Source organism: Sciurus vulgaris (assembly GCF_902686455.1).
Source record: "Sciurus vulgaris genome assembly, chromosome: 17".
NCBI lineage: Eukaryota > Metazoa > Chordata > Mammalia > Rodentia > Sciuridae > Sciurus > Sciurus vulgaris.
Window position 1 is genome coordinate 28,161,407 of NC_136478.1, and position 24,296 is coordinate 28,185,702.

General features: G+C 53.2%; 1 protein-coding gene across 2 annotated transcripts in view; it reads right to left on the reverse strand.

Annotated features, from left to right (window-relative positions):
• GNAO1 (G protein subunit alpha o1) overlaps nucleotides 1-24,296 on the reverse strand; it is a 161,192-nt gene that overhangs the window by 24,336 nt on the left and 112,560 nt on the right. For both annotated transcript variants that reach the window (XM_079117917.1, XM_079117918.1), the window contains exon 4: nucleotides 1,569-1,729. In XM_079117917.1, coding sequence (XP_078974043.1) covers nucleotides 1,569-1,729 — 161 coding nt within the window. The remainder of the gene's footprint in view (nucleotides 1-1,568; nucleotides 1,730-24,296) is intronic.

The following is a 24,296-nucleotide window of genomic DNA, read 5'->3' on the forward strand; positions in this document are numbered from 1 at the left end:
CTGAGGGCTTTGCTAAGTTGCTGAGGTTGGCTTTGAACTTGTGATCCTCCTGCCTCAGCCTCTCAAGTTCCTGGGATCACAGGAGTGCGCCACTACACCCGGCTTGGATTCATTTTACAATTAATGGAATGGGCAAAAATTTAAGTGATGAGCAGGATTCAATGAGCCATCAGAAGACAGAATAGGGTCAGCTGTCCCCGAGGGCCCCTGGGGTCTGGGTCTGGCTGGCAGCAGGGAAGGAAGACGGGTCTCTCTGGCCTGAGGGGGTGTGGCTGAAAACACCCTCTCCTGACCTGTGTGGGGCTCTGGGAGGCTCTGGGTCTGGGGGTCAAGCTCAGATGCCTGCCTGCCTTGGTGGCCCCAGCCTGGGTCTTGCAGGGTTTCAGCATTTTCCCTGTGGACAATCTAGGTGTGCACAAGTAGGAAGATGGTCTGGCCCCACTCGAGTCCCTGGCCTGCCAGCTGCCATTGCACCAGTGGAAGTAGCTGGTGCCCACTGGAGCAAGCTGTTCCACTGGCCCTGTCCTGTCCCATCTGCGGTGGAGATCGGGGTTTCTTAATCTCGGTACCACTGGTATTTCAAGTCAGATAATTCTCTGCTGTGGGCTGTCCTGTGCACTGAAGGGTGTTCCTTTGGATGCTGGGGGCACCACCCACATGATACAATAAACAATGCCTCCAGATATTGCTGAGTGTCCCCTGGGAGCACTGGTCCCAGCTGTGAAGCATTGGTGACAATGACCAAGTCAGGTCAGGTGACAGCACACATGTCCCCAGACAGGGCTTTGTTGTCAGCTCCTACTGAAAGCCTGAGCACCAGGCTGCAAAAGTAAGTGCGCCCCAATGTCCCCCAGGGCTTTTGTGCTTCCATCTAGAGGCCAAGGGCACATGACCAGCAAGGACATCTCCAGAGTGACTCAACTCAGTGGCCAGGCCTCTATCCCTTCTCCCCCGCTCTGGCCTGCACCAGTGCCCACATTCGACTTCCTCTTCTCTGCCCCTCCCCACCTCCCTCCTGTTCTGCCCCTCATTCTCTGTAACACAATATTAAAGGATACGGTTGATTGCTTTTTCTATTTATTGGAAGGAGTTACTTCGTCCTTATTTTTAATTTTAAAGTTAGAGGAATGGAAAGTTCATTATTTTTTGTTTCGTTTTGTGGTTCTGGGGATTGAACATGCATGCTGAGCTACCTCCCCAGACTTGAAAATCTATTGTTTTCTTTAAAATGAAACAAAATGGCACCACTTGAGTTTTCTTCTGCCTACATGGATTGTGGCTGTTATTTATGAGGTCAGAGGCTCATCCCTGTAACCCTGGAACCTTCATTCTGGAGTGCAAGCACTTGTCCAGGGCCAGCAGGGGTCAAGGTCCCAGCCCTTGGGGGCATTTCCTGTTTGGCTGTCTCTTGACCCCTTCCTCATCTGGGGCCCAGGAAGAGAAGCCCCTTCACTTGTGGAGAGCATCTCACCACAGTGAGGTGGACCTCAGTCTGAATCCTTGCCTACTGGTCCCCACCCTCGGGCCTTAGGCCTGCTCCAGGCCTCCCACCAGCCCAGGATACTCACTATTTGGCAGAATCATTGAGCTGATACTCCCGAGACCGGTTGAAGCACTCTTGGATCCCTGAGTCACCCCAGAGTCGCATCATGGCGGAAAGCAGCTCTGCGGAGAAGGGCTCAGTGTCTTCCATACGACTCACCACGTCGCACACCATTTTGGCATCAGCCTGCGAGGAGAGAGGGACACAGGGCTCTGAGTCCTCGGTGGGATTCTGCCCTGCCCAGGGCTCCAGCCAGCTCAGGGCAGTGGGCCACTCGGAGTCACAGTCTGGTTCTAATGCAGCAAGCCAGGCTGTGGGCAGGAAGAGGGGGCAGGGCTCTGCTCTACCCTGCTGCTCAACTGGAGCAGCTGTGCTTTGAAAAACTGGGCTTTTGCACAACATTTATTTGGAAGGAAAAGTTTAAAAAACAGTGCCCTTGGCTACAGTTATAATTTCCTTTATTTCTTACCCCAGGTGGGAGCACGGTCTTTTCAGGAGAGGGGTGTTCTTGTTGGCCAAGGGACTGGCCCCAGGGGAGCTGCACCTTAGTGGTGGGGACAGGAGGGGTTGGTTTTAAGTTAGTCCAGACCGGGGGAGAGTCCTCATGCCAATTACATCTCAAGAATGTAGGCTCTTAGTTAAAACGTAATGTTATTAATCTTTCTTTATGTCTAATGACCTGTGGTCACCAGGGGAGGCCCAGGTCTGCTTACACCGGGGAAGGTACTGAGAGGAGTTGGGAGCTTGGGATCCCTCGCTCTCTGCCTCCTCCCCTCCTCGTCTGAGGGGGTGAGTTGAGTTTGCTTAAGGCACCCACCATCGAGTGGGCTGAGACTCCACGGAACTGCAGGAAAAGTACTGCATAATTCACAGGTTTCTTCCCCTTTGGTTACGAGACCAAATGGGTCACCCATTTTCAAAGACTACAATCAAGTACGTGTAACATCAAAACCAGGAGTGCAGTGGTCTCGGAGGACTCAGAAGGCTCTTGGAGAAGTCACAGGACAGCACTGTCACCACCACTACAGTTTGCAAAGGGTGTTTGTGTGCACATGCGCTGCTTCCTTGAAACTTGGCCTCGAGGGAGATGTGGGAGCCCTGTGAAGGGGCTGATTCTTCAAGCGCCCCTGTCTGTGCCGCCTCCTCCTCTCCTGGAGGCAGAGTGTATTTCCTGCCTTCTGAACTTGGTGGCTATAGGACTTGCTGTGGCCCACTGAATACAGTGAGGGTGTGTAAATTCCTAAAGAAGTCTTGCGCGCTTCTGAGGCTCCCCTGGCCTCTGCCATCACATGCATTACTGAGCTTTCCATCACTGTGACAAAATACCTGGGATAGATAATTCAAAAGGAGGAAAGACTGATTTTGGTTCACGGTTTCAGAGGCTTTAGTACATGGTCGCTTGGCCGAGTCACTTTGGGCCTGTGGTGAGGCAGCACATGGTAGGCAGGACAGTGGTGGAGCAAAGCCACTCAGTTGCTTCCCGCCTTCTGAGGCTGCACCACCACGGCCCACTGGAGCCATCGGCTTGAGACCAAACCCTCAACACAGGAGCTTTTGGGCACATTTGGGAGTCAGATCATAACACCATGGACATTCCTCTGTTGTCATTCCTCCCAGGAAGAGCACTTGGGCTGCTCAGGGCATGGCTGAGTCGTCCTGGATTTCTGGTCCCTGACCAGGCGAAGCAGCTGAGTTTGGGAGAGCCTTGTCCCATGGCATTGCTGTAGTTGGCTAATGAGCACAGCAGTCACTGGCAGCAAAGTCAAGCCTTTTGTGTGCAAGTGGCAGAAACTAATCCTAAGGGGCCACAGAGAGGGGGAGGGGGCCCAGCCCTGGGGGCCTAAATACCTTGACATTTTCCTGCTTTCTTTCTGCTGTATTCTTAGAGCATTTTCCATGGGTTGGGGAACACAGGTCTCAGGGATACCAGTGACTCTGGGGACACACCCACTTAAGTTTAACCTTTTTTTTTTTTTTTTTTTTTTTTTTGGTTTGAACCACTGAGCCACATCCCCAGCCCTTTTTTATATTTTTTATTTTGAGACAGGATCTCACTGAATTGCTCAGGGCCTTGCTAAATTGCTGAGGCTGGCTTTGAACCTGTGATCCTCCTGCCTTAGCCTCCCAAGCTGTTGGGATTACAGGCAGGCACTGCCTTGCCTGCCAAGTTTGATGCACAGCACTTGGGGACAAATTCAGGGGTGGGTGCAGGGCCAGAGTGAGCCCAGGTGAGTTCATCTGGGCTGGGGTCAGTGCCCAGTGCTCGCTGGACCCCTAATCCAGCCACCTTTCCCCGTTTCAGCCTGCACACACCCTGGAACTCAAAGTGAGACTGAGCCCCTGCTGGGCTGGGAGTGGGGAATGGCAGGCCAACATCTCCCTGACCTCACGCCCTCAAGAGTTGGAGTGTTCTGTCCATGGGTGCACTGTGGTCATTAGGCAATTACCCGCTGCAGCCCCTTCCAACCCAACCCTCTAATGCCCCTTCCAACCCAACCCTCTAGTGAAGCCAGAGGAGAGAGGCAGCCCAGCCCATCATGGCTCAGAAGGTGTCCTTTGGAGTGGGAGAAACAAAGAAAACGAGGTCAGCACCTGGAAGGTTGGTGGCCAACAAAAGATTCTGCACAAAGGTTGGTGGGGCCGAAGCCTTCTTGGAGACTTCCAGAATGGAGCTGTCTGGCTAAGTAGCTATTTCCATGTCAGAACCTGTGCACGGCGGAGGGGTGGTGGGAAAGCTCTGGCGGCTTGGCCCGGGGAAGGAAGGTACCACTGGAGTGAGCCTGGAAGGTCAGACCACAGTGCTAATCCAGATGCAGTGTTCCGAACACCTGGCCCTGACACCAGGGCTGCCCACAAGGAAGCCTGGCCTCCTAGGATCAGGACTGGGCGAGAAACCTCCCCAGGGGCAGTGGCCTGGAGACCTGGGCCTGGGGTCTGGGCCCTGGGTGCCCCTGGCAGGCACCCACACCTCAGTGAGGGGTGAGTTTCGCCAGACGAGTACAGTGAGTGAGTGGGAACAGGTCAGGGCAGGCCAGGCAAGACCTCTGCTGGGTGAGAAGGTCCTGTTGCAATCTGAATGCTGAGAGCCACACCACCCCTATGTCAAGGCCTCATGGGACATTCCAAAAGTGACAAATGAACTGTGGCTCTCCCACGAAGCCTTTGTCCTTCCACATTTGTTCCTCCAGGTCTGACCTGGAACTCCGTGACCCTCGCTGCAGTGGGGTGTGCTCTCCAGCTCAGAGAACACTGGCCAAGCCATTTCCTGTGGCCCTCCAGAGGGCAGCCCAGGGTGGAGTCTGCCTCCCAGCTCTTCCACTTCGGGGTGCGTGCTGGGGCAGGAGGGGCCTAGTATTGGCAGACCCCACCCCTGCCACCTTTCCTGCTCTCTCTGTGTCCTCACCAGCTCAGTACACAGATGGCAGTGCCATCGCCCCAACTGCTCAAACCTGAAGACCAGGAGCTTGGTGGATCTCACCTCCTCCCGCATGGCCTGGTTGCCTCAGTATGCGCACCACACAGCGGGAGGCTGTTAGTTTCCTCCTAACGTCAGGTCTCCCCTTCTCCTTTAGAAAAAGGACCTAATAGTCTTTCTTTTTTTAAGTACTGGGGATTGAACCCAGGGGCACTTCACCATTGAGCCATACCCTCAGTTTTTTTTTTTTTCAGACAAGTTCTCACTAAGTTGCTCAAGGCCTTGCAAAGTTGCCGAGACTGGCTGGCCTTGAACTTGTGATCCTTCTGCCTCAACCTCCTGTGTCTCTGGGACTATAGGGGTGTGCCTCCACTCCCCACCCTGCCAGGCCACTCTTGAGTCCCAGCCCCAACATTTTTTCATCTGGGCACAATTGCATCCAACTACAAGGCTGCATTTCCCAATTCTGTTGCAGTTAGGTATGATCACAGGATAAGTTATGCGCCATGTGAGGTCAGCTGAAGTATAGGAAGGTCTCTGAAAATGTCATTTTAAAGAGAAGGGACACCCTTTTCCTCTCACTTCCTCCCTCCTTCCCAGCCACTATAACTGCCCAGAACTTATGAGATGGCTGGAGGGCTAGCGGCCAACTTAGATCATGAAGACAAGGTCCTCACCCTAGGGATAGTGACACAGTGATCTAAAAACAGCTTAGGTCCTTGAAAGCCTTGTGGAAACTCCATACCATCTGGAGTCATGCTAACACTATTTTAAGTGTTTGGTTTAAAAAAACCACACACTTAAAAATAAAATTCTGTCTTATTTAAGCCACTATTTTTTCACCATATTTTCAGGGTCTCCAATATTCATAGTTCAACCTAACCTGAATGGATACAACAACTCTCCCCGTTGAAGCTCTTAGAATAGCTTCCCATCATCCCTCAACTCCACATTTTGACTGTGGCCTACAAAGCTCCCACCTACCTCCCTGCACCACCTCTCCCTCCCGTAGGTTCCCAGCCACACAGCCCTTCTTTCCATTCCCCAAATAAACTGGCAATGCCACCTCAGGCTCTCCATTTGAGAAGAACACCTTTCCCTGCCTGGTTCCATCTTAAATGTCACCTCCCTGGGTGGTCTTCTCCCTTCATGCCCTGCCATTCTCTGTCACAGACGGTGCTATGCGCCCATTCCCCAGGGAAGGGCTATTTTCCTGATTCCCATGGTACCTTGAGTCTTACACGGTGCTCTGTACATAGCTAGTACCCAGCAAAGCTTGTGGGAAAGACTTCTTGGAGTTTTAATATCCAGCATGGCTCCAGCATGTACTGTTACCACCAAGAGCCCTGGACTTACACTGCAGCCAAAGTTGGGTCATCTGAAGCTAGAGTTGGGGACAGACACTCTGGTGCCCAGCCTAGACCCCTGAGCAAAGAGGAGAGAGACAGTTGAGATGGAAGGCCAGGTTCAGGGGTGGTGGGGTGGGGGGTGTGCTTCACCAAGTGCCCTAAGGATGGGGAGTGTGACAAGCAACTAACCATCAGAGGAGTCCCTTGACCTCTGCCTGTCTTCCTTCAGGGTCCTGGGCCATGGGGCTCACACTGAGCCTGACCTTCCCGTCCAGGACTCCTCCAGGGCCAGAGGTGTGGGGCATTTTCCAGCACATTTCTCTCTGCGACAGCCCCCATGGCTCTGCCACCTCTTGCTGCTAACCAGGCAATAAATGGGTTATGAACTCCTGAATGTCCTCAGGGCAGGCTCAGCAGGTACTGTGGCCTGAGTGCTTGTTTCCCCAAAATCCATATTGAAATCCTAACTCCTGGGGGTAATGGCATGAAGAGACGGGCCTCTGGGCGTGAGTGGAGCATGAGGGTGAAGCCTAACGAATGGGACCTTGTAAGAGGCCCCAGAGCCCCTCAGCCCTTCCGCATGTGAGGACACAGCAAGAAGACAGCTGTCCAAGAAGCAGGAAGCAGGCTTCCCCAGGCAGAGAATCTGCTAGCACCTTCATCTTGGACTTCCCAGCCTCTACAACTGCAAGAAACAAACTTCTGTTGTTTCTTCTACCCAGTCTGTGGTGACCTGTTATAGCATCCTGAGCAGACAGTGACACCAAGTCTGACCCCTGGAGGTTCAGTGTGGGGCCTGCAGCTAGCATTCTAGAAAGCCAGGGGCACGCTCCCACCCTGGCAGGGCTGCAGGAAACGTGGCAGGGGCCAGCTTCAGCTTCAGCCCCTCCTCTCTGCCCAGTCCCTTCATGCTGAGCACTGTCCTCTCCACCTAGGAGGCTCCAGCCACTGGTGTTCGGGCAGCAGAGCCCCAGCTTCCCTGAAGGAAAGCACCCTTCCCTGAGCCAGTGTGAGTGGTCTGGGGGGCGTGACTCTGTCCCTGGATCCTGGCAGGGGTGGGAGACATAACACACTCTAGGGCTAGCCAATCCATCCCGCTGGGCTGTGAACACTCTGGGTAGACAAGGAAGCCATATTTGTCAAAGTAGACTAACAATCAGTTCTACCATCCTAAGCAGCCTCAAGGCATTTGTAAAAACTCAGCAAAGGGATTCCCAAAGGGAGGGCCCACCTTGTGTGGAGCCATCACTGAGGAAAGCAGAAATGCGAGAGGGAGACATCAGAGTCATGCTAACACCTGGACCCAGCTACGCCTAGTCGATCAGTCCCCTAATTTAAAAAATCTAGTTGAGGATATGCTATTCATTTGTTTAGTCCAGTTTTGTAACTGCACCCCCAAAACTCCTGACTACTGCACCTCCTGGTCTGCCAAGGGTGAGCTAAGGCCTGCCTCCTCACATCACCGCAGCCCACGCAGTTCCTCTGGCATCCGCGTCCCCCCTCTTACTGTGCCACGCCCTGGGTGTTATGCCTACACTCTGCTGCTTCGTGTGTCAGCAGCCCCTCTCTTTCTCATAGGACTGGCACAGACACGTCATGGGCTCTGGCCACATGCTGGATGCTAGAATAAGGCAGGACTCAGCAGATAGTCCTGCAGGGAGTTTCTGGACATGTATGTCCACTGGGGACATGCGGGAGTGGGCCCCGCTCTCCACCACTGCCCCCTACTGTTCTTCCGGGTACAGGCCTGGGTAGGGTAGGTCTGGCGGTTACTGCCAGAGGCCCCCGCCCCATCATTCTCGACCTGCTGGCTGTGCTCATGTTTTAATGTCCAGCTCTCAGTCACCCCACGCTGTCTGAGGAGTCTCTTCCAATGGCCTCCCCCTTGGCCCTGGGGCCTTCTGCAGGCTTCAGAACACAGACTCAGGAGCCTCAGTTCAGCCTCAGGTGGGCTCTGTGTGAGCAAAGGCCTTAACCTTTCTGAGACTGCGTCCTTGCTGCACACCAGGGATGACAGCAGCCTTTTCCTCTTCACAGGGCTGTCCCTGTGAGTAAGCAGAGTGCTCAGCACAGGCATGCAGCTGTGCTGTGCCCGCCCGGTGGACAAGCACCTCCTTGCTGTCTCTCGAGCTTTCAGGGGCCACCGGGGCAAAGAGGCCAGCTGGGATTGCCAACTGATTGTCAACAGCTGGAAGGCTGTGTCCTTGTGGGTTTAGGGTCAGGAGGCCAGGAGGAGTTGTGACTTGTCCAGGTCACTTGTGGGATTCTTTGTACCACATCAATTACTGAAAAACAGCACTGGCATTCTTTTTCATTATGACCAATATAACTTTTTTGGTTAAAAAAAGTTCCCCATAATGTGGACACCTGGCATGCTCTGGTGGAGGTGAGGAACTTTGGGGGAACCCCAAGACACTGCAGAACCCCTTTTACAAGCTCATGTCTCTGCCCACCAGCAGCTGAGGAAAGTGGTGAGCAGCAAGAAGGGGCAGGTGCAGCTGAGCCTAGGGCACCCCTCTAGAAATGGGCTGCCTTGGGCTACTGCTGGGGGCAGAGTCTGCCAAGGGTGGTTGTGGGGAGCAGTGCTCCTGAACTGGCAGCATACACTGGGTCCCTTATGATGGCACACAAGCTAAGGGCTTCCTGACACAAGAACATGTGCCTCTGGGGGCGGATCACATGTGTGCATGGGAAGCAGCACCAAGATCCAGGTGACAGCCAGTGGGACACCCCACTGGCATCCAGCAGTGAGGGGGCTGCTGCACAGAGCTGTCTCCAGCCAGCCAGCTGGACCCTGGAGGCCTTGCCCACCCCCTACCCTGGCTCCCACCTGTCTGAACACAGACAGACTCCTGCAACCACTGCCCCAGCTATAGCAGCTCAGATGTCGCTGATGCCTGACTGTGCTATACCACAGGGTGGGAGTGCTGACCAAGGGGAGGTGGCCTTGTTTTCCACTTCCACGCCAGAGACTGCAGGGGCTTGGAAGTGCCCCGTGTATTTGCTCTCTGAAACTGGGAGGGCAAACTGCATTTTTAATACTTGGTCTTCAAAACCTTTCCCTTCTCTTTAGGGCAATATGGACTTTTCCACAAACATCAGCAGCAAAGAAGCTTGGAGTTAAAGGACCACAAAGGACCATTTCCCTCTCAAGAGATTAGATGCAAAGGATATGGCAAGGGAAACAAAGGCAATCTTCACTTGAGTGTCCCAGGTTCAAACTCTGCCTCTGCACCTGCTCAGCTGGTGGTGGAGGACAGGCCACTTGCCACTCAGAGCCTCTCTCTCTCAGCCCCCACTGCACAGGGCTGCTGGTGCAGATGAAATGGGCTGAGGATGTGACACAGCTTTGCGACATGAAAGAGGCTTGCAAATGTTAGTTATTATGAGCAAAGATGAAGTGCCTCAGACACAAACAACAAGCTGACAGAAAATAAGCCTGCTTTGTCCAGGACTTTCCAGGCAAGCATGATAATCTTGATAACAATAATCACAGTAATTATGATAATAACCCCTTCATCTGAGGAGCTGCTTTGGATTGTGCAGAGTTTTCCTCCATCTCTAATCTTTGTGGCCAAGTAAAGAGTGAGAGGCGCGCGCGCGCGCGCGCACACACACACACACACACACACACACACACACACACCCTTCTCCCTTGCAGGGAACACTCCGTTGGCCACACCTCGACCCCTGTGCTGCAGTTGTCCCTTGAACCCAGCAGAGGGCAGGAAAGCACAGGCTGACCAGAGAGGGACAAGCAGAGCTGAAGACCAGGCAGGGCAGCGCCAGGCACAGTGGCCATGGCCATGGCCATGGTCCTTGGGCTGTTGACCAGCTTCTCAGGGGGAAGGGGCAGAGGGATCCCACTGCTGAAGGCCCCATCTGGGCACTGCAAACCCAGTAGATGGATAAGGGCAGGAAGGACAGTCTGGGCCCTTAGGAATTGCCAGACCCCCTAGGCCCAGACCTGTACTTCTGCAGAAACGTGGTCACGCTCTCCCCCACACACAGGAGAGCCCCTTCTCTTCTACTCTGCCTTTGGGCTTCAGAACAGTGACGGGGGGGCAGTGGTAGTACTGGATGTGGCCACTTGTGCCACTGTCTTTGTCTTTGGTGGTGCCAAACCGGATGTTGCAGGAAGGTGTTCCACGGCCAGGCCCCCAGCATGCTTGGGGCTCACTGCTTACTGGGGTTGAAGAGTCAGAGCAAGGCTGGTGCATACAGCAGGCTGTCACAGGGCCTCTGGGGCTGTGGGATTGTGGGCCCGGCACCTGCTGTAAGGACGGAAGACTTTCTGGTTCCCCTGAGAGGCCCTGCGGCAGAACTGAGGACTGGACGCCCCTGCTCACCTCGCTCCCCACTCCCTCCGTTCAAGCCCGGCCACCCTGCCTTGGCCAGCTCTCCACTCAGCCTGCACAAGCCACCCAGGTCACCACCTGTCCAGTCTCAGCCCCACACACTGAGCCCCAGCCGGCCATCCTCTCCCAGCCAGCCTGGCTCACTCCTGCACTGGCTGCCACACGGCCCGCGCCGTCCTTGCCCGCTGCCTTCCCTCGACCCCTGATCACTCCTCCAGGCCCCTCTGGGATCTCTTCTCTCTCTAGACTCCCACCACTCACCTCCCCCGCCTACTCATTTATCCAATTGTCCCCCTACCATGTGGCAGGCCTAGGGTAGGGTCTTGGTCTTTAGAATGTTCAGTTTGGGCCTAAAGGGAACACACTGTCCAAAGCTCCCCAGCCCATCAGTCTGCTTCTTGAACATAGTGGAGAGGAGCTGTTCCTTCCGCTTCCCCTGCCTCTACCCATGGGCCAGTCTCTGACAGGGGACTGTGGCCTTGTTATGGAAGGCTTCCCTGAGGTCTCCAGCCTGGGGTTTGTCCTAAGGCCTTCAAGAGCATTCCCTGCTCTGGACCAGGCTGCCTCCTGGGGAGGCAAAGCCTGGGATTTATGGTCTTACCTTTCTGAATGGTCAGAACCCTGGGAACCTCCAATTGCCTGGAAGCAGCTTTTCCCTACAGAGAAGCTTTTCCCCTGACTTACTATCTCTTCCAGAACAAGGGCTGGGGTGACCGTGGACTGAGCCCTCTGAGGCCGTCATTGGTTCCTAACTTAGTGCCTAAAAGTTCCCCTCAGAAACCACCTGTCAGTTTCTGCAGTTGGTGTGGCTTCCCACCTCAGGCCCTGCCCCTGGCCTGAATTCAGTGGCGGGAGCCAGGGCTAGATCTTCACCCTAGGTCAGCTGAGCATCAACCTGTGGGAGGCCCAGGGCTCGGTGCTGGGGACAGGGCAGCCAGTAGGCAGTGCCCTGTCCAAGTCTGTGGTCCACTGGAGGCAACAGGCATATCAACCATAAACTGGGGAGTCTGGGAGGGCTCCTCAGGGAGGCTCTCAGGTCTGGGCCTCGGGAGGAAGTATGTGTCAGGGCTGGGGATGTGAGAGTATACGTGAGAGACGGGTGGCCACAGGTCAGCTGAGCCCAGAGGCCAGGGCACAACTCAGACACGGGTCTTCCCCAGAGCTCTTGAGGAGGTAAGGAGGGAACTGAAGGGGATGGACAGAGACCCAAGCCAAGCTGAGGGCCTGGCTGGGCAGGAGTGGGCCCTGGAGGCTGCCAGATGCTCTCCCAGTCATCAGTGGGGCCAAGGCCAATGGTGGGGCTTGGAGTCCAGTGTCTCTTGGACAATAGACTGAGAGCAGACATCCTGCCTACACACAAATGTCCCGGGGCTGTCACACAGACCACATCTCCACCAGGCTGCTGATCGTGAGTGTGCGCTCGAGCACTGTGCCCTTGTGAGGCAGCTTGGTGTTCTGTCGTGCAGCAACTTTGACCATGTGACATCGTCCCCGTGGAGCCTCGCAGAGCAAACTGCCCAGGACATGCAGTCTCCCTGTGTTCCCAGGGCTTCCTGCCCGCTCAGGGCGCCCGGTGGCGGCTGGCAGGTCGCAGCTCATGAGAAGCACTCTGACACCACTAGTATCTGTGCGGAGCAGCCGTGAAGGCCTGGGAGGAGGCGCCAGGGTGCACCAGTGCAGGGGAGGCTCCTGCGGAGACAGCAGGGCAGAGCTGCAGGCTAGAGGTGCCGCCCAGTTCTGTCAGCAACATTAGACTGCCCTGCGCCCTTGGGGCAGTGGTGCTCTTCTGTCAGCATACTCAGGTCCCTAAGCAGGGACTGGGGTACCGCAGGTCCAAAGCTCCCGTCATCACCCTTTTGGGACAGCCTCCTGAGGTGCCTCTTCTCTTGGCGTCCTCTTCCCTGGTTGGTCCAGACCTGCCGGTCAGTCCTCCTGGGCACCTAGATGGAGGCTCAGTGAACAGCTGAGCCATCAAGCAGGCATTATGAGGACACCAATAAGCTCTGAAGTGATGGGACAGAATTTCCAAATTCATGGTGCCCTCACCCTCCTCACTCTCGAGCCCAGTGTGCTAAGATAGGAGAAAGGAACTAAAATTGGATAGACTAAATTTCTAAGAAATGAACAAGGACAGAATGAAATTACCCACAGAGAGCTTAGTCAAAGGGAAAGAAAAGTGATAATGGCCAACCTCATCTCTTCAGAACACAGAGTGACGATGGTGAATAGTTTAATTAGGGCTGCCTCGGCTGGGAGAGATTAGCAGCCCAATTACGGAGGAGAAAGGATGGCTGCCGAAGCCCACACCCGCAGCGCAGTGAGGCCAGGGCTGACGGGTGGGGCTGTCCCGTGTCTCTGGCCGATCATTCACTGACACCCCTCGCCCCCACTGAGAATGTCAGTTCCCGTGCCATTCCTCTGGGTGATCAGATACTGTTTCTGTTGGAAAAGGAGATCACCTTGCTTCCCGGATTGCAGAAGACTTGGGCTTCTGGCCATGCTCTGTCTCTGGCTGGCTCTTGGAACCCGGAGTCTCCATGGACCAAGCGCACGAGAAAGGGGTTAGCTAGATTAGTGATTTTCAAAGGGTGGTGCTGTGTGGAGGTCTCTGAGGCTCTCTAGGCGAGTCCCTGAGCTGAAAACCACTTTCACTATAATTCTAAAGTGTGGTTTGCCTTTCTATAACAGTGCAAATATTTGCAGCAGCCCACTAGTTAAAAAGTGGGCCCCTCAGCAGGAAGCGAGGCAACCCACCAAACTACCCGTGCCACAGAAAGAGTGAAGTGAGCCAGGCGCAGGGTCACAGGCCTGTAATCCTAGCAGCTTGGGAGGCTGAGGCAGGAGGACTGCAGGTTCAAAGTCAACCTGGGCAACCCAGCCCTAAGCAACTTAGTGAGAACCTGTCTCAAAAAATAAAAAAATAAAAAAGGGCTGGGGTTGTGGCTCAGTGGTGGAGCACTTGCCTAGCAAGTGTGAGGCACTGGGTTTGATTCTCAGCACCACATGTAAATAAATGAGTAAAATAAAGGTCTATCAACATCTAAAAAAAATAAAATATTGAAACAAGTATGAGTCTTACTGAAGAATGTCCTTGATGAAGTAAAAGAAATGATGAATCTTTGTGTCCACCCTGGAGTACGTGCCTAGCATCTGTAGGAAGAAATGGGAAGCAAGACACTTCTGGGTCTGGAGAGGCGATAAGTGGCCAGGGAGCTGCTGAGTGACCCCTTTTCTCATGGGACACCACTTTTACTTGAAAGAATGCTTGAAAGACAAACAATGGGGATCAGATTTGGATCTTTGGCAGTCATTTTCCTCAAAAATGAACCAAATGAGCCTATCATTCCGGAAATCAACTGACATACTTGTTACCAAAATGACAACATTCCAGCTTTCAAGTCAAAAAAATATTTGAAAACTGCATACTTCATACCATAAGCTGACAACATCCCAATACCTAAAGGCTTCTCTCAAACAACATGGTCCAGTTTTGGTGAATATTAAAGAGTCATTAACAGAAAAGTTTAGTAAAATACTTCCTTTTTTAACCATGTATTGGTGAGGGGTCATGTTTTTCTAGAACCACAGCAACACATCACAACGGACTGAGTGCAGAAGAAACACTGGAGAATCAAGCTCTAGTACCAGGTGAGACTTCAAAGAGATTTGCAAAGAAATAAACAATGACATTCTTCTAAACAATATTTTTGGAAAATATAGTAATTTTTCATAAAAGTTATTTATATTGATGTTCAGTAGGCTTATTTCAGTTTTTTCCTCTTATGTGGTGCTAGGATTGAACTTGACCTCGTGCACGTGCTTTGGGCTATAGCCTCTGCTCCCTCACCCCTTTTTTTTTTTTTTTTTGTGGTACCAGGGATTGAACCCAGGGCCTTGTGCTTGCAAGGCAAGCACTCTACCAACTGAGCTATCTCCCCAGCCCTCCTTCACCCTTTTTGAGATAGGGTCTCCCTTACATTGCCCATGCTGTTCTTCAACTCCCAGGTTCAAGTGACCCTCCTTCCTCAATCTCCCAAGTAGTTGGGACTATAGGCACACACCACTGTGCCCAGCAATTATTATTATAGTCATTTTTAAATGAAGAAATAGTTAAAATTTTCTTAGTTTTAATTTCTAATGCAATTATGTATAATTGCTACATAAACAAAATGTCTGTTGGGGTCTGTGATAATTTTTAGGAGCACAAGCCAAAATGTTTGAGAAGCAGCTGACAGACCATTCTTTCTCCAACATCTTTCCCTGGTGCTGCTTAATTCCCAAAGTCCTGACCTGCTGTTGACTAACACTATTTTTCCTAGATATGTCATACCCCTATATCAGAATCTGTAGATAAAGATGACCTTGACATGGCTATAATGGACATAGAGCACTATTTTTAGTGACTGCAGACTCTCAGGCTGAGGCCCTTTCTCTTCCATAAGGGAGACAAGTTCTAAGGTTTTAAGGATGTGCCAGCACCAGCCTGAGACAGGTTGAAAGAGAGGAAGGAATCACTCTGACTTAGAGAACCATGCTATTAAAGTGCTGTGATCCCGCTCTGCCCGTCTCCTATTCTGGTGGCCTGTGCCCCATTGGAGGGGCCATGGGCAGACTGTCTTGCAGGGCCTTCTGGCCAGTAATGGAAGTTCTGTTTGGCCCGTGAGGCCTCCAGCTGCTGAAGTGTGATGGATCCCTAGTAGACCTCAGGGGCTGGGGGGCAGGGTTTAAGCTGTAGCCAACACCTCTCAGTTATAAAACCAAGAACTAGAACTTCTGTCTGGCCCAAGGTTAGTGGTGGGGGAGGGCCATCAGGATGGGTGAGGAGGGCCTCTGGGTTCTGTGGTCAGGGCAGGCTAAGTGGACCAGCCCAGAGGGCCAGAGAGCCAGGCTTCCTCAAGGCCTACTGTAAGCCTTGGATTTGGCAAGACAAACAGATGCACACAGGCACATGCACTCAGAAGTCTGGTGGTCAAGGAGGAGTCCTGAGAGAGAACAGAGGCCAGGATCTAGTGAGCACTTATTATGGCTTTATTTCTCATATATGGTAGTTCACAAGTACTACCATTTCCTTCAATTTATAATCAGAGAAACTGAGTCATGTGAGACTTGCTGGTGCTCGCTCAGTGGGAGGTCTGGGACCTCCAGCCTCTGCTCCAGAGCTCTGCAGCCCTGCATCCTCTCTAGTGAGGCTTGGGTGGAGGAGGTGGGGCTCGACCCAGGCCATCCAGCAAGCCAGGGGTGGAGCTGGACAGGAGCGTGCCAGCCGTTTCCCTGCAGGAGGGGTGGGGGCACGGCTGGCACCTGGGAGGCTTTCTTGCTGCCACCACCTGCTCTCCTCAGTCCTGCCCCAGGGGGATGGAGCTCCCAGAGGGCCTGGCTAGTGCCCTCCTTGGGGACTTGGAGTTAGAGCCCTTCAATGCTGGCAGTGTTTACATGAGGCAGGTGGGATGGCGACAGGTGTAAAAAATAAGCGTGACAAATTCTCCCATCAGCAACAACACAGGCAAGGCAGGGTGGCGCCCAAGGCTGTGCACCAGCTGGGCCAGGCAGCCCCAGTGTGTCACCTGGGCAGGGTGGGAGGGAGAAAGCACAGCACAGGGGGACCAGGGCTGGATGCCAGCTCCTGGGGCTCTTGGTGCCTGGCCATGAGAGAAGATCATGGGGTAGGGGAAGCTCAGGGCCACAAAAGCCTCTGGGAGCCTGTCTGCTTGTCACGTAGGCAGGGAGGGAGGAGGGAGAGGCTGCACCCTGCAGAGCGAGTCCAGCTCAGGAACAGGCAGATGGGAGCTGCTCCAGCCGGCAGCTTTCTCCAAGGCCTGGGATTGGAGGGCAAGGGCCTCCCTCCCCACCTGGCCTCTGCCATCCTCCTCATCCCTGCACTGCCCCCGAGTGATGACCTGTTGGGAAAGGGTGGTGGGCAGAGCCTGAGGTCAACTCTGCCTTCTACTGGGAAAGAGTGCTCAGGGCTTGCTGGGGGTGGGGGTGGCAGCAATGGCGCTCCCCTTCCCAATTTAGGGGGATGCTATGCCTTGCCTCTGAAACTGCAGGGCCACCAAGGAGGCCATGAGGTGCCCCCTGGGCTCAGGTTCCACCACCCTCCTTGTTTTCCTTTATGTCCTCTCTCCTCTTACTCCTTCCACATCTCTCCTCCATCTCCTCCTGCCCCTACCCTGCTACGGCAGTCAGCCCACACAGCACCTGTGTTGGAGTTAGAGAACAGCAGCTCCTTCCTCTGGGTTGTGTGGCTTAGCAAGCGAAAGGCAGGTTGGATTTCTTCCTTCTCCTGGCTCCACGGTTAGGAACTTCTGCAGCCACAACTTGCTGTGTAACCCAGGTAAAGTCAATGGAAGGTGAATCTAAAGTTTGCTACCTCTGGGCCAAGATTCTTAAGATGTATGTGTCCCCTGAAGGCAGACAGTGACAAAGTCCTAGGAGGTGGTAGTGCCATTAGATGGAAGGAGCTGGTCCATGAGTCACTATGTGGAGGAGAGCCACCCACCCACCAAGATCACCTGCCCTGGACTATTAGATGAGCAAGAAGTAACCTTCTGTTGCATTTGAGTGAGAAGACATTTTTGGAGTATTTGTTATAGCAGCTAATGGTATCTTTACTAGTTCATCCTGCTAGAGTCCTTCTTCTTCTTGTTTCCTATGTAACATCTAACCTTGGCCAAGACCCAGATTATGGATTTTCAGGCACTGTCCCTCTTCTGTTGCTTCAATGAACAATGGAGTACTCTCTCAATAAGATAGTGAGCTGGAGAAGGGCAGAGGCAAAGTTTTCTGGAGACTCAAAGAGAATCTGTGCCATGCCATCTGCCTTCCCCTCAGAATGGAACAAGTCATGCCCCACACAGTACCTCCCAAGACTTGGCTACTCACATGCCACCAAACACTCTATCCACAGAAGGCTTCATGGCACCTCGGTGGCTCTCATTAAGTGACTTAATTTCCTGCTGTGTTGCATACCACCTCAACTATAATTTACTTACTATTTTTTCATTTAGCTTTTTTCTACTTAAACTTATTTTAAGTGAAAGGAAATTTAGCACAATAAACAATACCTACAAAGGGATTTTGTGTGTGTGTGATGCTGGGGTTGAACCCAGGGCCTTGCATATTCTGGGCAAGTGCTCTACCACTGAGCTACACCCCAGCCCTAAAAGGCTGCTTGTTATGTGTTTTTATCTTTTTCTAATATCCATTAAAGCAAATTAATAACTATTAGATAAAAGCCAACATGTTCACCATCACACTAAAGTCAACTGCTTCCCCACTTTGGGGAGCACTGCCCCAGCACCCAGCATAAGCAGGTACCCCAAGAGTGTCCCTGGCGCTCAAGGAGCATGTGTGGGAGCACAGATTTGGACAGCCCCTGGGCAGGGCACTGGGAACAAGTACTTCACCTTCCTCTTCTTCCTGAGCCAGAGCACAGCCTCAGTTTGGTTCTGTGAAGCCTGGCAACAACCCTGATTTGCTGGAGTGGGCTCGGTGGGGGACAGCACAGGGATAGGTCATGCCACTGACCCCGCCTTCAGGTTGCAGAGAACCTGCTTCCTTCTCTGTCCTCGTCTGCCTGCTCCGTTCCTGGCCTTCTTTTGAGATGGACAAACTCCCGGTGGGTCTGGCCCCCACGGAGTATGTGGCGTCCTCATGGGAAGACAGGGGCGTCGATGCCTCCCTTGGTAGGAAGTCCGTTCCCACCTCCCCATTATCTCACCACCTTAGCAGCCAACGTGAAGCCTTGTCTTTGATGTCAGTTTACCCCAAATTGCTTGGACTCATGTGCTGGGACCTAGGGACACTGGCCTACCAAGGATCTCTTGTTTTGGTGACTTTGGGTCTCCTAGCAGCCAACATGTCTTAGAAGGGAGTTGGGAAGGAACAGGGTGGTCAGAAGGAAGGAAGGAAAGTGGGAGGGATCCCCTGTCCTTGCCTGTCCCCAGCAGCCCTGTGGCTGAGAAGGCCCTGGAGCTCCAGGGTGGGCTGTCTCCCCTGCACAGGACAGTGTCTGGAGAGGCTGAAACTACTGATTCCTGGAAGTCCCAGAAACCAAATCCAGTCTCCTCCCAAGCTTTGAAGACCCCCTCCCAGTCACCAGATGAACTTCAGAGAAACCCCCAGGACTCCTCCTCTGTGCCTTTCATCCCACATTTACTTGCCCTGCTGTAAAAACAGGGCAGGCTGCCTCTGGCCTCCCATCCCAACCCCTTCCTCCGACCCTGCTTCCCACTCAAGCTGTCGTCCTCTTCCTCCTCTTGTTCTGCTCCTTCTTTCCCTCTGTCTGGGCCTGACCCATGGTGCCATGCCCCGTTCCCAGCAGCATACTCTCTTCTGCACCTTCTTGGTCCCCCCGTGAGCCCTCCTGTTTTCATTGTGGACATCCCCCCACCCCATATCAGAGGCTCACGTTCCCCCACCCTTCTTGCTATCTCAAGCCACCTTCTCTCTCGGCCAGATCTTGCCTGATCCTCCTCTGTACAGGGAGGCCTAAGTGGCCCCACCTGGCCCCTCTGGGTCAGTGGCCCTTCAGACTCAACCCGCTGCTCCTGGCTTTCCAGACACACTGCTTCCTGTCTCCCCTGCTTTCTGCATTCAGCACAGCACTGCTTCTGTGGACTCATATTTTAAAAAATGACATTAAATTGACTGTTTCTTTAAAAAAATTCACTTTTCCTAATCAACAATATCCACGAAATCAGGTTTGTGTGCTCGTTTTTCTACATACACTAAAATATGTAAAACCACTAAAACAAGAGGAGTTGGTCTGCATGAAGCTTCAGGTCCTTTGTGTGCCTCCAGGAGTGCCCACACCACTCTGGGGACACAAAGATCCTTCCTACCAGCATTTCTGTGCTTCCGTCCCATAGGCTGGGGGCCCCAAAGGTGGCTCCACTCTCTTCCCTTCCTCTGTTCCTGCAGTCAGCTGATCCCCAGGAACTGTCACTTGTCCCAAGAAAGGTGGGAACTGGCCACAGCTTCCCACTGCTGGCCATGGACCAAGTCACCTCATTGGCCACACCACACAACTCCTTGCTCAGGTGTGTCCGTGTTCAACTGACACTTCATCATCAGCCTCCTTTCCTGTGGAGAAGCTGGGACAGACCTTTGCTGAGAGACAATGAGATGGTGGTGAGGGGAAGCACGGGACAGACCCTCCTGGACGCATATGGGGCGTGGGGCCTCAGTAGGGTTGGTAGGCTTGTGGGAGCTCCAGGTCTGGGCAGGTGCCCGCAGCTCTTTGAGGCTTGGTTTCCTCTGCTGTAAATCACTGTTATCCATGTCACACTCTCCGACGGGGGCCTCTGTGGGAACCAGGGTCTGGGAATGCGCTCTCTGAACTGCAACTCTTAAATCCTCTGGGTGTGTGCATGCGTGTGTATGCACACATGTGCAAATCAATGTTAGCAGCATCAAAATATAGGTAACAGCAAAGCCTGTTGTGCTAAGCGTCTTTATGTGAGTGATACACTGGAATTGGACAAAGGAGGGATGTGCAGGAGCTACCAAGGGCAGATGGCTGCTCTCTCCTGGGCTCCTGCTTTGTTCAGAGAGCAGGTGAACAGGTGAGCCTCAGCGTCTCTTGGAGCCAGCTGGCCACTCTACCTCCAAACCAACTTCAGAAGGGGCTGCATTGCTCCTCTCAGAATTCTGGAAGGAGGGAGCTGGCCATCTCCACTTGATGAGGCTTGGAGCTGGCTGGGAAATATCCCTTTGAGGAAGCCCCCTGCTCCCCAAGAGGGCACATTGGGCACCATATACAAGAACCAGGCCTGTTTCTATGGAACCATGGAGGGCAGGGGCAGAGGCCAGGGCTCTGCCAGTGATGGCCCTGGCTGGACAAAGCTTGCTCTCCAAGGACAAGGCATGCTTCAATTAGCTCTCCTCCCGGAGCAGCTCCACTGATCCCGTAAAGGAAAGGCCCAGCAAGCTCGCAGGGCTGTGGACCCCTGTGGCTGCTGGCCTGGGCCTGCCTTTGCTCAGTCCCCAGGCCACATTGTGCCTGGACCCCCTGCTACTCCTTTCACTCCCTTTGCCTGGCCAGCAGTAGGCAGTGCCTTTGAAGTCCTGTTTTCTGTTCCAATTGGAAACTTTGCAGTACCAAAATTAGAGAGGCTGCACAATCAGCCTGTAATTTAAAATGCCACCCAGGCTCCCCCAGCACCCCCTTTTCAAATGTCATCTTAATTAGACGGAGCCTGGCTCTGTGTTTTCTGAATTTCAAGGTAACTTCTCCAGGACCCATTCCCTCCTTGTAGTTTCTCTTATCTTCAGCATAAGGGGAAGGGAGTGACTGGAGGTCCAACTGTGGTCAGCGGTTGGGGCCAGCTGCCCAGGGCTCTGGAGGCTGGAGAAGCACCTGAGAGGTGGGAGAGGCATGACCCTGAGGTCCACTCCGCTGAGTCCAGTACAGCACTTTCCAGGCCTCTTCCCTGGGCAAGTGACTTTGATGGGGGTTGGGAGGAGAGACTGAAGAAGCTGGGGTGGACTGGTCAGCTCTCCTGCTCCCTCTCCAGCCCACCTACCTTCCTTACTTGGCTTGCCACTCGCTTTCCCTGCTAATTATCTCTTGGGACAAAGAAGGAGCAGGTAGCATTGGGGCTGATTACCTCTGGCCTCCAGAGACATTCTGAATATGTCAATCCACTGTGGCCACCGAGGGCTTTGGTTATGGCTGAATCATGCTCCCCCTCCCCCACTTCATAAGTTGGGGTCCTGACCCTCAGTACCACACAGGCACGAAATCAGAGATAGGGTCTTTAAAAAAGTGATTAAGTTAAAGCGAGGTCATCAGGCTAGGCCTTGATCCAATACGACTGATGTCCTTACAAGAAGAGATTAGGACACAGATCCCTATAGCGCCAAGATCAAGTGAAGATACAGGGAGAAGACAGCTGTCTACAATTCAAAGGCGAGTCCTCAGAAGAAGCCAACGCTGCCACCTTGACAGACCTCCAGCCCACATGACTGTGTGAAAATGAATCTCTGTTATTTACACATCTGGTCTGTGGAGCTTGGTCCTCTGAAGATGACTGCCATCTAGCCACAGGGCCACGTAGGGCCGGGGTCCTGCCCCACTGCACACTTTTGCCGCCCCCCCCCCCCGCCCCCCCCCCCGTCCCTCCTCTGCCTGCTGACCTCTTTCCCTAAAACAGTTCCCGAGACAACCTGGGCCTTTATACTGGCTCCTCCTGGGTCCTCTGTCTATGAGATGGACTCCTTATTTTTTGGCTCTGTCTAAATATAACCCCCGAGAGAAGGCTTTCCTCGCACCCCCACCCCACCCCACGGAAACCAGGCATTTTCTGCGACTCTTGCCCGAGCTGCTCTTCTTTCCTTCCTAGCACTTATCACACATGTGACTGGACAGGTTTGTTTCCTGTTGGCGCTTTCTCTTCCTAGGGCATGGCGAGTCCTGTGAAGTCGGGGCCCACGAGGGCTTTGCCGATCATGCTGCTCAGTTACAAGGCTCTGCTTGTGGAACGGATTAATTACAGGCCATAAGCTGAGGGGTGTCAGGGGCCATCCCCTTGTCCTCAGAAGGCCTAGCAGAGAAGGGTGAGCGGAAGGCGAGTCAGGAAGCAGAGGGACAGCCCAGAGCTTGTTCTCAGGTCCCCACTTGCCTGGACAGGAAACCCAGGAGAGCGGGGTTGTGGGGGAGGCCAGCCGGGAGAGAAGCTGAGGTCACAGGTGGAGAAGAAATAGGACACCAGTTAGCCCTGAGCAGAGCAGTGGGAGGAAGCGCGCTGGCTCTACTCCAGCAGAGGTAGAAGTGTCCTCCCTCGACACCTACCTGTCAGCTGAACGCTGACACAGCCACGTGGGCGCAGCATGATGTGTAGGCACAGAGCGGGTCACCCGCTCTCAGCCAGCCCTAGGTGGGTGGTCAGTGAAGCTGTGCAACTGAGTCACACAGCACAGGGCTGTTCTGTAGGCCGAAGCTAAATCTCCAGCCCTCTAGCGTTTCTCCTAAGGGGTCGTCTGGTTCGGAATATTACAAATGAAAACTGAAGAAAGTACAGCAACACACACAGACAATGTTTGCCTATATCAAAAGGAGGGGAAAGGAAATTATAAAGTGACCTTTGAGCCTAATTGTGTAATTATGTCCACACTGGTCCTTTCTCCCTTCAAGGACTAAGAGAAACCAGTCTTGTTACAGATGATGGCCTCAGAGCCAACTCCACACAAAGTTAGGATGGATGTAAAGCTGGGTGTGGTGGCACACGCCTGTAATCCCAGCAGTTTGGGAGGCTGAGGAAGGAGCATCGTTAGTTCAAACTAGCCTCAGCAATTTAGTGAGGTCCTAAGTAACTCATCAAGACTCTGTCTCTATATAAAATATAAAAAAGGGCTGGGGATATGGCTGAGTGGTAAAGTGCCCCTGGGTTCAATCCCCAGTACCAAAAAACAAAACAAAACAACAACAACAACAAAAAAAAACGATGTAAGCTTAGAATGTCTAATATATCCCTTACCTTGAACAATAAGGGGAAATTTTTCATTAATAGCCATGCCTTCCTGAACTCACTGAATGAAATGAATGGTAAACAATATTTCAATATCACCAGCTTGAGGGGCCAGTAATCTGCCTGCTTGGGATGGCCCCAGGTCCAGATCAGCCCCAGAGACATGACAGGGATCTGGGGCAGGCAGAGAGGACTCGGGCATCTAGGGCCACAAAGTCGCTGAGCACCAAGGAAATGCAGAGACAAGGGGACTCCCGCATTCTGCTCTCCTGGAAGTATGGCATGGGGTGGCTCCCATTCTCTTCTGTGATTTGCATGTCCAGGTCTCTCTCCTGGACCCTGGGCTCCTATGCTAGCCTCCCTCTTGTATCCAGAATCTACTAATAGGCTAGGCATACAGTAGGTGCTCAGTAAACATTTGCTGAATGAAGTTGGTAGGGAAAGATCCAAGATGCACTGAAGTGAGAAAATCTGGAGTGTAATACAGGATTCTATTCTCAGTGGCTTTTCATGCCCCTCCCCCTTACTAGGCTCTGTAAAATGAGGGCAACGGGCTGGGCGGATCAGAGATGGGGAACTGGCTTCAACCTGAGGGCCAGCTCCAGTCACGCAATAGCTTGGCAGTGTTTGCCTGTGGCACTGGCTTGACAAAAAGGACTGAGGCCAGGTTCAGAGCTGTGACTGGTTAATGGTGACAGCCAGGGACAAGAGTTGGTGGTTAATGGCTGTGCACAAGCCACACCTGTGCTACTCTTTGAGTGTGACGGTCTCTGAGGTGGTGTCAACCATCACTTTGGCATGCGGCAGCAGCATGCAAGCGGTCTGTGGTTGGAAGGGCCTCTTCTGCTTCCAGGGGAAGCCTATACGAGGCTACCCAAGATGCCAGCTAAGCTCTGCCCTCTAGGACAGTGCATCCCCATCCTTCCCATTCCAGGTCAACACAGAAAGGTGAATGCTGGGACACAACCGTGACTCACTTTGTGTGCCAGGACCCACTGGTAGAGCCTGCTTCGAGAATGCTTCCTGTCCACTTGGACCTTGGCTCTCCTCTGAATTCCCCACTGGGCTCTGAACTATGCTAACTGGTTGACGACAGGTTTCCATGAGTCACTCCTGAAAACAATGCTGGAGCAGGAGCTGCACACCTCTGACATACCCCAC